Consider the following 12,981-nt stretch of genomic DNA (forward strand, 5'->3'; position numbering starts at 1 on the left):
GTCAATGTCAGCTGAACTGTTTTGACATCCAAATATTAAAAACCCAACCTCAATTTCATAAATTCACAATAAAATTGAAGGATTATTTATTGACTATTAAGAGTGATGTCTCATAGCGCAATACAAAATAATTTTGATTTACCTAAAGAACTATGCTCCAAAGCATTAGCTCTTATTGGTGTTTCGGGCCTAGATACTGTAAATAATGCAATTCATAAGGCAATTTGGGAAGCCCTCACAGGATATAGAAAGTTTGAAAGAGCACCTCTATTATTCAAACTCATTAGCAACTCCTATGAATTTCCAGTTATCAAGCCAAAAAGAAATTCATACGAATGGTATATTCCAAAGGGTATTCTCAAGAAGAATTGGATGAATAAACATTTATATGAAATACCTGCCGCAATAGTAATTTTTTACGAGTTGGATTGGAATGATACTCAATGGAATGAAAAGATGATAGAATGCGCCTCAAGGGTTCAATCCATGAGAGCAGCATTAGAAGGAAGAAATACCAAATTAACAGTGGTATTAATACAACATGTTCCAACGCTACCTTCAGGAGAGGACATTCTAGCTTCTGAAAGAGCAGTTTCACTATGTGCCAGCTGTGAATTAAATTCTCAATCTTTATTTATCCTTCCTATTGGTGATCATCTACAGGACTACATTATACGTTTGGATGGTGCATTTTTTGATGTTGCACAAAATTATTACCATAATGAAGCGAAAATTATTCGTTCTCACAAAGATCATCTCAATAAAACCAATCACCAATTTTTGTATGTTAGGCATCAGTTTAAAATGGCATTTCTTTATGAACTCAAACAAGATAATATGACAGCTCACAAACATTACTCCATTGCCTATAATAATTTATTAGAAATAAGAGTTACTGATACTAATGCCAATGAAATAAGAATGATAGCAGGTTTCATTAGTTTCAAGTTGTGCAAATTACAATTTCGTCTGAACTTGCCTAGGGATGCAATATATCATTTTAAAAATCATATTGAGCATTTTAAGAATCGTCTTGGCTCTCAAGAGTTAGCCTTTGAACATTATGCTTGGTTATCAAAGCAATTTCAAGTCTTTGGTGATATTTTTGATGAAACTGTGAAACTGGGTCTTCCAGCTGTTCAAACACAGCACCCTGGCATTTATTACCAGCAAGCAGCTCAATATGCAATAATGCGTAAAAATACATGTAGAGAATTGTGTGCAAACATTAATAATTACCCTCAACCTGATCCTTTAGAGAACTTTGCACAGATGGAATATTATGGCCAAAGGCCTTGGAGGCCTGGAAAACTTACTCAAGATGTACCTGATCCACAAACAGAATTGAATGGTATTCATGCTTTGCAATTTTTGGAAAAACAAGTCAACCATTCAAATATTATCATACAGTTATATGGTTTAGGGATTTCACAATTCAAAACATATAAATGCCCCAGGACTAGGAGATATCTAATTTTACAAATGGCAGATGAATATTATGATGCTCAAGATTTCAGTAAAGCTTTAACTTTGCTCACACATATGTTGTGGGATTTTCGTCAGGAAAAATGGTGGTCGATAATGTCAAATCTTATGATCAAAGCTTTGAAATGTGCATTTTTGATAGCCAGTTCTCACGACTACTTGCTGCTTGCTCTGAAATTACTTGGGAAGTGTACTGATGTTAGTTTGGACTACAAAAAAAGAATATATGAGAATTTCAATAAAGTATTGAAGGTAAATATAATGAAACATGATTTTTTTACTAAAACATTTTGCTCCATATTCATTGTAAGAAACCACAAAATATAATGTTGATTAAATAAATATTTTTTTAGAAAGAAATACCATTTGGCGATCCTGACATACCACATGAATTGCTCCAAAAAGCTATCATCAATTGGCAACCAATATTCACTAATTCACAATTTAATGTTGTATTGGATATGACGAACGTCACAAGCTGCATAGAAACTAAAGCAAGATTCTTGAGAAAGCATTATGAAGTCGATCAAAAAGTATCTGTGGAGATTCTGCTCAGAAATACAAGCCCATTTAGTTTAACTCTGGTTCAAGTATCTGTATGTATCGTCACTTCAACACTCACATCAGAATATGCAGTAAATACTTTGGGAAAAACTATGGAAATTAAAAGTAAAGAAGTGAAAAAATTTATGATTGAATTTTATCCAGATCAAAGTGATATCTTGAAGGATATACAGGTGAGGTTTTTAAGTGAAGTGAAGCTTTGCTGCGAAAAAATAAACATGTAAAAATAATGTTAAAATAGCAAATTTTGCGAATAATTAAAATGAACTACAATTAGCTCATCTACAATAGCAAAAGAACATTTGTATTTATTCGATACTCAGATTCAGTGGAAACCATATTAATTATAATTATAATAATCCATTTTGAATTTTCAAGGGAATGAAAGAAAATTGAAATTTCAGATAGGAAATGTTACCGTCCAAATGGGAACGCCCGGTTGCAAATTGGAACTCAAGTTTGGAAGTAACAATGAATCTAACCAAGTCCATCCTGAATTGCTCCACTTCAAACATACAAAAGAAACTGTAGATTTTGATAACATTAGGTCACAAATGAGTGCAACTATAGTACCTCGAAGATCTAAGCTAGAAATAAACTTCGTTCACAAACAGCCAGCTTTGTTGGGAGAATGGTATGAGGTTTGCATGCATATGGATAATAAAGAAGATAATTCCATAGACAACCTGGAAGTAACTCTTTTCTTGATAGGCGAAGAAGCTGTTTCTACATGTAAGTTTCTACCAGATCTCTTGCTTTGAAAAGTGAAAATTTCTATTGATAAGATAAGCCAAATATGGAAAAACCTCAGAGAAATCAATATGAAGGAAAGCTGTCAGTTTTTGAGCTGTCATCTTTTGACATTTGACAATTAAAAACTACACCATTATTAAAAATGAAACGATACATGTTTCAACAACGCATTGAAATTCACAATAAAAATAGTAAAAATTTTGCAGTCACGGTTCGCAAAACTAAAGCACTTTTGGGACTTCGTGAAGCACCATCGGCAATAGTCAAACTGTAGGAAAAATTTGATCCATTGGGACAAGTTAGTAATGTGAAGAATCGAAACCGTGTGTCCCTCAAGAACAACTGTGAATATTTCTGCTGTAGTCCTTATTGTCAACGAAAACCTATTGTTGATTCGTCATCAACTTGGGAATTGGGCAGTCCACAAAAGACATCAAACTGTATTTTGAATAAAGACTTAAGTTTCAAGACTTTTCATGACAATCTTGGGAATTGATGATTTTTATGTCCGGAAATGGAAGATATTGATAGGGGCGCAGTTTATTTTCAGCAAGACGGCACCACACAAGCAACAAAACAATCGCAATATCGCAAGAAGAGTTTTCTGGCTGTGTTATTTCTCGAAGAGGTGATCACAATTGGCCTTCAAGATCTTGTAATTTAACACCTTTAGAATTCATTTCTTTTGGTACACGTGAAAACTTTGTCAACCACAATGGATTTTAGACCTTAAAGATGAAATACGTGAAGTTATTGAGGACATACAGCCTCAAATGTGCGAATTGGTCATGTAATATTTTATGAAAAGAATATGGTGCAGCAACAGTGGCAGTCACGGCTAGCTGATATCGTTTTCTATAGTTAATGGCATACCTTTCTTTTTACAATGAAATGACATACATGGATTTCTCTCAAAAATTTTTTCAATTTCAAAATGATACCTCTTATTAGAAAATCCTACAGAATGAGCCCAATTAGACAAAATTTCAGAAATATTTCAGTGGATTTCTGGAGTAATATCCATTTTTTCCCTAATTTCTTCTATTTATACAGTTATATCAAAAAAAATTGATATCAAGAAACAGACAACAAATTTATTCAATGTTCATGAAGTTTTTTACTTCTGTTGGTCCACCTGTATACAAAATTTATCTCAATATCATTATTTGCATATCTATCAATGAATTATACTGATATAGTAATTATTTTCAAGCTGACATAACAAATAATGAAGATGGAATACCTCAGAAGGCCCCACTAAGTCTCAATGTCAAAAAGCATATGGAACCAGGAGAAAAAACTTCTTCATATTTCTATTTAAGAGTCCATAAATTAGAAGTGAAAAATGTACAGATAAAATTAACATATTTACTGAATAATGATAACACTCCCGTAATCAGCACAAAGACAGAATCGCTCTTGATATCTGTAGTTCAACCCTTTGATGTTTCAACAAAATATTTATCGGTCCTCATGATGGACATCGACACATTTTATGTGGACGAGCATTTTGGAATAATGCCATCCATAAGTTGTCTTTCTCCTTGGCCTCTCATCGTTGAAACTACGTCTTTTGAGTTTGTATGGAAATAAATAAGTTGGGTTCGATTCATCTTTCTACTAGTTTTTTTTTTAGAGTCCAATGGTTCAAAGTGTTGAAGATAATATTTCTAGTCCCTTACACGGAATCCAGCTCAAAGAAGGAGAAGTGGGCACTGAATTATTCTTAGCGTCTTGTAGTAGATCTTCAGAGCAAAATGTTAACTTGGGACAGTATGTCATCAAATGGAGAAGGTATTTAAAATATTCAATTTTTTTTACTCCCGATAACAAATTCTCAAGAGTTTTTAGAAAATTCTGGCCTACATTGGGAAACATGAAATATCAATCATTTATTCTTTTATAATTTTCCGTTGAAAATATTATAATTAATATATTGAATTTTTTTAATTTATTTATTCATTAATTTTAAAAATTGAAATTTCTTATTATTTGGCGGTAAAATCAATGACATTGATACTTCCAGCTCAGTTCCTTCAATTTGGTGATTAGGATATTAAGAAGGCATTGATATTCTTCCACAAGTTCAAAATTCAAAAACGACCCACAATGTACAAAGATTTTGAATGAACGATAGTTAGAATGAGCCTTCTGTACGAGTATTATACATTACTTTCTCTAATTCACTAGATTTTTATTGAAATTAATGGAATATTTCCGTAAATATCGTTCAGTGATTCTTGCATTGAAAAATGTTGCTTGACAGAAGTGTTTTGTTTTATTTTGACAGATAATAGATGAATCTGTGACAGGAGAGTTCCAGGTACCAACATATAATAATGAAATATAACCATGAAATTTGCTCTGTTTGGCTAGATAACTACTCAGTGATCTAAATTTTTTTTTCTTCAGATTTTCTGAGAAGCAATTAAAAAAGACTATTCTACAGAATATGTATACATAATTCAGCTTTCGTATAGATAAAGAAAAATGTTGTTTGTCATTGTATCACTATTTGAAGAATTCTAATCCAATTTTTTCAATTCCATTTTCAGATCAGACGGAAAACAATCGTCTGTCAGTAAAATTAACATTACGGGATGCCCTGTACAAAAGGTACCACTAAAAATTGAGGTTGTTCTTCCAGCTCACGGTACAGTAAGGACTCCCACAGTGGTTAAATACATTTTGGAAAACAAATCCAATCAGTTGATACAATTGGATGTTGGCATAGATGGAAGTGATGGTTTCATGTTTGCTGGATTCAAACAGGTTAGACATATTAGTATGTTTTTTGCAGAAATATTCAACTCAATCTTACTTTGTAGTATATGGTTAGCATTCTACCTCATTGCAAGCAGACGGTAAAATACAATTTATATCCCCTATTCGCTGGAAGCGTTGCTCTGCCTAAACTCAATTTAAATCTGCCAGTAAATGGTTTAGTGTCACCGTTATTAAGACAAGATGATTTGAACGCCCTGATTCAGAGATCTTTGCCTACTCATCTGTTCATTATGGTAAGTTAACTATCCTATATCATTAGGTTCACCATTTTTTCTCAAATGTGAATACAGAAAGGTTGTGAGTTATTGAAAAGTTTACAATGCGTTTTTCAAGTTCTTTTGAGATTTTTACCGGTCAATGTCAAAGAAGATAATTCAGAGTGCATAGCTTGATTGTTTTGGTCCTAACTTAACGAAAAGTCATCCTGATTTTGGTTTGGAGTAAGTGAAACACAATACTTTCCTCTAATGAAGGGTGTCGATAATTCTGCAAGATATAGAGTTATATTTGAGATATTTTTGGATCCATGTTGGGGCCATTGAGCGAAATTTCATCTTCAGGGGTAAATAAGTTAACATGTAATGATTGACAAAAAGTATATATTGGATAGAGCAAGATGTTATCAGGAAAAAATGAACATTTCATTATCTAAGAAAGACATAATATATTATATATAATATCTTAGGGCCAGTTTCATAATCTATTGGAAAGAGCTCTCTTTGGTAAAGATCGTTTCATTAGAAAGTTTCCTCCAACTGGAGCTTGAAAGTGGCTCCGATTCCACGAACATATTCCGAACGTCTTTTAGAGAAAGCTTTCTTTTATTTTTTTAAAAGTTGAATTTCCTAGGGTTGGCTACTATCAGAACTAGTGATTTATTGCCTGCATATTTCATAGACATTTAAATTTTGTGTATAAAGTGAAAGTAAATGAAGGTCCTTAATTCCAAAAATGATAATTTTGACCAAAAGTCTGTATGGTCGGGGAAAAAGTGTGGTGAAAATGACACAACAGAACGAGGTTATGTTTTCTAGTCATAGAGCATGCGTGAAGAAAAGGATCCCTTTCTTGCCATAAAGGGCCAATATCGGGACTTTATGAGGATTGAGGAGAAACGCTTCAAACCTTTTTCTAACCTCAAAATTGGTTTATGAAAAACAAAAACGTTTCATTTGTGAAAGAAACTTCTCAAGGAAAACGAGACTCTACTTCCGTTTATGAAACTGACCCTCAATCCCTTATATTTCTGTTGGAAATGTCACATTTCGTTTGAATGTATTGCTGAATCTCACTGATTTGACTATTTTTCAGCCTGAGGCCAAAGGATCAGTTAAGGTACCAGACTGTGTTAATCCTCAAAATATAAGTGTTAGATAATAATTTGTTTATATATAATTATATATTTATTGTTTGTAATTGTTATTGTATTTTTATGAATTAATAAAAACAACTCTCTTATATCGTGTTATCATGTTTGCGCACTTTTCCTAAGTCCATACATTTTCAGTTTGTAGGCATAAATCTAGAAATGACGCAACAAGGTCCTGTATGTGCTCATATCAGCTTATATATAAAACTGGAACTAGCTCACGTGAACTTGACATGATTTGGTTTTTAATACTTTTTGGCCGACGATACAAAGCGATAATTGATATTTGGAAAATCGTTTAATTAATGTTGACTATAACTCTCGGCCTCTTTCAATCCCAGCCCTATTTTTCATGCAGGTGTTTTATGTGACGATTGAAATACGCAAGGTCACTCGTAAATTTCCTTCATGAAGGTGCTATCAATTTTGTTTGTCGATTGAATTCGGTGGGGAATACAGAGCGCTCCTAAATCAACGGTACAAACGAAGGATGATTTCTAGGAATAAGGACTCGTAAACATGAAGCAAATGCATAATTTTCGAGATGTTGAAATTTAAATTTCTTCAAAATATTTATCTCACAGCATCTGTCTAGAAATTCAGCTGTATCGAGAATAAAAAGGGTAATAATTCTCTCTAAGTCGTCAGAAATATCAAAATTTCCTAGAAAATTTCCTTGTTGATGGAATATTCGGATAAATTTTCGATTCAATTGTTAGTTTTGACCAATCAAATTGAATTTCTGTGTTTTTATCAGTAAGTGATGTGAAGAATCAAGACCTTGTGCGTCGCTCAAGAACAACTGAGAAAATTGTTGCTGCAGCCGGTAGTTTTTCGATCTCGTGCTACCGAGCACAATTTTTATGACCGGATTTGGAAGATATTGATGTGTATGTACTAACTGACAAAGAAACTGCAACACCCAGAAGGGGTTGTTTGAATTTTAATTTTTTTTTGGTAAAACAGACAGCAAAGCAAGGAGTAAATGATAGAAATTTGGAGAAAAAAAACGAAGGGTTTACAATCTTTTTTATAAATTTGTTAATAATGGGTGTGTCCACCGCGATTATCTATACACTTCCCAACACGTCTCTGCATTGATGCAATAAGTCTATTTCTTCTTGAGAGATACTATCCCAAGCTACATTTACTTTATGTCTCAGAGCCGCCAAAGTCCGTCGCGACTGGGGTAAATTTCCAAGCCTGCTACCCATGATGTCCCAAACATGCTCTATGGGTGAAAGATCAGGGGATCTGGGTGGCCATGGCAAAAGATTCACATGGGTCGCTTCGAAAATTTTAAACTAACTCTGGCAATCTTAGGTCGGACATTATCTTTACTGAAATATTGGATTCTCGAGCCGGTTGAGGTAAGGGAGAACATATGGCTCCACTATTTCTTGAAGGTAACACAGAGCTGTCATGTAACCTCGAATAAAGACTAAAGGTGATCTACTTGCATGTGCAATAGAACCCCATACCATAACGCCTACTGTCCGGTGTACATGACGCTCAGTATAAAACTGTGGTTCACGTTTCATTTGCACCCAAGGAGAATCTAGATTCATCAGAAAAAGGACCTGATGTCATTCCACATTCCAATGTTGACGTTCTCTGCATCACTGTGATCGTTGCCGGCGATGCTCAACTGTCAGAGGTAAAACAAGATCTTATCAGGCGGTAAACCATTCGGACAGTTACAGGATGGCCTTGTTCTCCTAACCGCTCATCAGCCAAAGATCGAGTTGTCGCAAATCGATCTCTAGTGGCCATAAGTCTTACAGGTCGATCTTGAACTTCATTTGTGACCCTTCAACGTCCGGTGCCTACTCTTCTTCCATTTTGGGCATTATGAAACCATGCTTGACAAAATCTCATAACAGTAGTTGAATTTCTGTTCGGACGGTTAACGATTTCTCGAAATGACAACCCCGCCTCCCGTAGACCAATAATTCGACCTCTGTCAGATTAACTAGCTGGCGATAAATTCCGCGTACACGTGCTCCAGGCATTTTAACAACAACTAAACATAGACTTTGGATCTCCTCGAACAGCTGGTTTGTTGTAAAATTTAAAAACTTGCAAAAAACGACTACAATATTTAAGTATTAGAAATTATTTACATGAGATAACCTATTTTCTCCAAATTCAATCATTTACTCCTTGCTATACTATCTTTTACCAAAAAAAAATTAAAATTTAAACAGTTCCTTCTAGGTGTTTCTTAGTCAGTTAGTATATTTTCAACAAGAGAGCGCTTCATGCCACACAAGCAACGAAACAATCGTATTTGTAATTGATATGAAGCTTTTTTTTAGAGAACCCTGTATATTAGTCTCTTTATAGTGAAATGAAATGCGCAACCGTAGCTTTTGCGCGCTTGTTCATATTCTGACGTCACTGCTGGGTTATATTTCGATCTTCTGATCTTAATGCCATTTATATTGATTTGTTGTGGTAGAATGAACATTTGTAAATTAAAAATTCTTCAAAATAGCCAATATTCAAAGACGAAAATAGTTTTCAGACAGAAACCATTCTTATCGAGTCGTAAAATGGAAGCCATCCAAATTTTAGAAATAAATAGAAGCCGAATTTTATCCCAAGGCGAGACATTATTCTGTGGCTGGTTAAATCAAAAATAACACCCTGAAAATCACTTGTAAGTTCCTAAAAATATAATGATCGATATGATCCGAAAATATATTGGGATTTCCGCAAAAATAACAATTACAAAGAATAATGTGCTTAATTAACTTGTTGTTGAATAAATCTTGGATGACTGGTTGATATTCGATGTGGGAAATGAAACAAACTGTCACAGAAATGTGAACTAATGAAATGAACAGAATGAATTTCATAGACGAAGGTGAATTAGGGAGATTTTTTGAAGTTTTTTTCATTAAATAGCATTACAAATGAAAGATTCCAACTTCTTAATGCAATGGAATTTTCAAAATTGCATTTTTCTTAAAAGTAATTTTGAAATATAGGTACCCTATAGGTAGAGCATTGACATGAGAGGCCAATTGAAAAGTCCCTGGTCTACCATAGTAAAACACATTTTTTTGTCAAAATTCGATTTTATTATTCAACATAGTTGCCTTCGAGGGCGATACAGCGATTATAGCGATCTTCCAACTTTTCGATACATTTTCGTAGTACGATTTGTTTTTCGCTTCAAAATAGGCCTTAGTTTCGGCGATTACTTCTTCATTGACGATAAATTTCTTTCGAATGAGCATTCTTTTGAGGTCTGAGAACAGGAAAAAGTCGCTGGGGGCCAGATCTGGCGAATACGGTGGATGCAGAAGCAATTCGAAGCCCAATTCATGCAATTTTGCCATTGTTTTTATTGATCTGTGACACGGCGCATTGTCTTGATGAAACGGCATCTTTTTTTCTTCAAATAGGGCCGTTTTTTAACGGTTTCATCCTCTAAACGATCCAATAACGCTATATAATAATCGCTGTTGATGGTCTGGTTCTTTTGGAGGTGATCAATGAATATTATACCTTGCGCATCCCAGAATACTCATGTCATAACCTTGCCAGCTGACTGTTGTGTTTTTCCTCGCTTTGGATTCAGTTCATCGTGTACAGTCCACTCAGCTGACTGTCGATTGGACTCCGGACTGAAATGATGGAGCCATGTTTCATCCATTGTCACATATCGACACAAAAATTCAGGTTCATTGCATTTAAACAACTTCAAACACTGCTCAGAATCATTAACACGTTGTTGCTTTTGATCGATTGTGAGCTCGCGCGGCACACATTTTGCACACAGCTTTCTCATATACAAATATTCGTGAATTATATGATGTACACGTTCAGATGATATCTTCAGAATGTCTGCTATCTAAATCAACTTCACTTTAAGGTCATTCAAAATTATTTTGTGAACTTCGGCATCTTCGGTGCTCATTTCACCACGTTCAAACTTAGCATACCAATCAATGATGGTTGATTTTCCTGGTGAAAATTTTTTTTTTCGCTTTAACTGTATTTTTCTCCTTCAGAAAGAAATATTTCATCAGCACACGAAATTCTTTTTTTTCCATCTTTTTTGCAAATAACAAAAGTAGCTACACCCTCAACTCAATATTTCACAAACCAATGGTAGGACTGCTGTCAAATTTTGATACGTATCGTTTGAAGGTTGGTTCTAACTAAAAATCATATGGATTTAATACTAGCTTCGTCATCTGTGCATCAGACCGGGGACTTTTCAATTGGCCCAATATGTTCAATATACAAAAGCACTGATATATGTTTTGAATATTCGTGAAAAAAAAAACATACAAAAAATCATTATAAAAGGGGTAAAACTATTATTCTGTGAAAAAAGTAATCGACCGTCGTACTGTGCTGTCTCTACTTATATGCTATAAAACACCATAGAATCTTTGGTCATCGAAGGAGCGCCAGAGCGGAAATGTTTGGTTACCTAATGTTTGACTGATACGCGGAAAACCACCTGGTGGTAATCCCTCTGAAGACCTAAGTCTTAAGTAATGTATACATCATAAGCTGTCTGAGGCCCCACAAAGGCCTAAAAGTATCGGAATAAGAAAACAATAAAATGTGTGTACACAGATGTCTTTTTTTCGAATCATCATAAAATTTTTGATCTTCATCCTAACGCACTAGAACGTTGAATTGAACATGATTCGAAATAACAACTAGCTCTGTTCTCCGAGATAAATCAATAATAGATGTAAAACAAACACAACGCTCGTGATATAATTCGTTGGAGCCAGGGCCCGTAACAAAGAGAAAATTAACTGCCTCGATAAATTAAAATTTCGAAATAGATCGTCTTTCCTCGGAGCACTTACTCTAATTATTTAGTTGCAAATGATTATTTTTTACCGAGGTATCCCGGGGTACGATTCCGGACGAAAATAACTTTGGCTTAGGTTAAATAACGAAAATTCCCACATACATTTTTGAGTCCTGTACAACTCGCGAATGATTTATCTCGACTTGCAATGTCAATTCTATTTTATCAAATGGGTTATTTTCAACTTGACTCTGGATTCGCCTTTGGATAATTTTACTGCACCGATGGTTTTTGAGATTACACGGGCCAACATACATTTTCCTGGTTAATTTTTAGGTGCAGATTTCGAAATAGACCTCAGTTTTTTTATCAGATTTGTTTTTTGAGATATACTACATTTAGCATTTTTTATACTAACTGATAAAGAAACTTCAACACCCAGAAGGAGCTGTTTAAATTAAATTTTTTTTTGTTAAAACATATATAACATAGCAAGTGGTAAATGATTGAAATTTGGAGAAAAAACGAAGGGTTTACAATTTTTTTGATAAATTTGTTAATAATGTGTTTGTCCACCGCGATTATCTATACACTCCCCAACACGTCTCGACATTGATGCAATAAGAAGGTCTCTTTCTTTTTGAGAGATACTATATCAAGCTACATGTACTTCTTATCTCAGAGCAAACAAAGTCTGTGGGGGCTGGGGGTAAATTTCCAAGCCCCATGATGTCCCAAACATGCTCTATGGGCGAAAGATAAGGGGATCTGGGCGGCCATGCAAAAGATTTACAGGATCGCTTCGAAAACGTTTCAACTAACTCTGGCATCATGAGGTCGGGCATTATCTTGCTGAAATATTGGTTCTCGAGACGGTTAAGGTAAGGGAGAACATATGGCTTCACTATTTCTGGAAGGTAGCGTAGCGCTGTCATATTACCTCGAATCAAGACTAGGTGACTTACTTGCATGTGCAATAGCACCCCATACCATAACGCCTACCGTCCGTATACATGACGCTAAACATCAAACTGAGGTTCATGTCTTTCTCCCGACGTCGTCTAACCCTTCTTCGGCCATCGTGTGCACCCAAGGAGAATCGATATTCATCAGAAAAGACGACCTGATGCCTTTCCACATTTCAATGTTGACGTTCTCTGCACCGTTGCCGCCGATACTCAACCAGCAGAGGTAACACAAGATGGGGTCTATTATGCTCTAGTCCAAAAGACCTTAT

The 12,981-nt window shown here is 34.8% G+C and overlaps 1 protein-coding gene across 1 annotated transcript; it reads left to right on the plus strand.

Annotated features, from left to right (window-relative positions):
• On the plus strand, positions 1-7,047 carry LOC123680219 (trafficking protein particle complex subunit 11). Its single transcript, XM_045618009.1, has 8 exons — positions 1-1,737; positions 1,839-2,222; positions 2,454-2,781; positions 4,016-4,383; positions 4,439-4,596; positions 5,358-5,574; positions 5,631-5,822; positions 6,901-7,047. The coding sequence occupies exons 1-8, from the start codon at positions 106-108 to the stop codon at positions 6,964-6,966; spliced, it is 3,345 nt and encodes a 1,114-aa protein (XP_045473965.1). The 5' UTR covers positions 1-105; the 3' UTR covers positions 6,967-7,047.
• The last annotated feature ends 5,934 nt before the right edge of the window (positions 7,048-12,981 follow it).

The sequence above is a fragment of the Harmonia axyridis genome, chromosome 5, assembly GCF_914767665.1.
Source record: "Harmonia axyridis chromosome 5, icHarAxyr1.1, whole genome shotgun sequence".
NCBI classification, from domain to species: domain Eukaryota; kingdom Metazoa; phylum Arthropoda; class Insecta; order Coleoptera; family Coccinellidae; genus Harmonia; species Harmonia axyridis.

Coding starts and splice junctions, on each gene's coding strand:
- LOC123680219 (XM_045618009.1), top strand. CDS start 106: ATGTCTCATAGCGCAATACAAAATAATTTTGATTTACCTAAAGAACTA. Junction 2,223..2,453: donor ATATCTTGAAGGATATACAG/GTGAGGTTTTTA, acceptor TTGAAATTTCAG/ATAGGAAATGTTACCGTCCA. Junction 2,782..4,015: donor CGAAGAAGCTGTTTCTACAT/GTAAGTTTCTAC, acceptor ATTATTTTCAAG/CTGACATAACAAATAATGAA.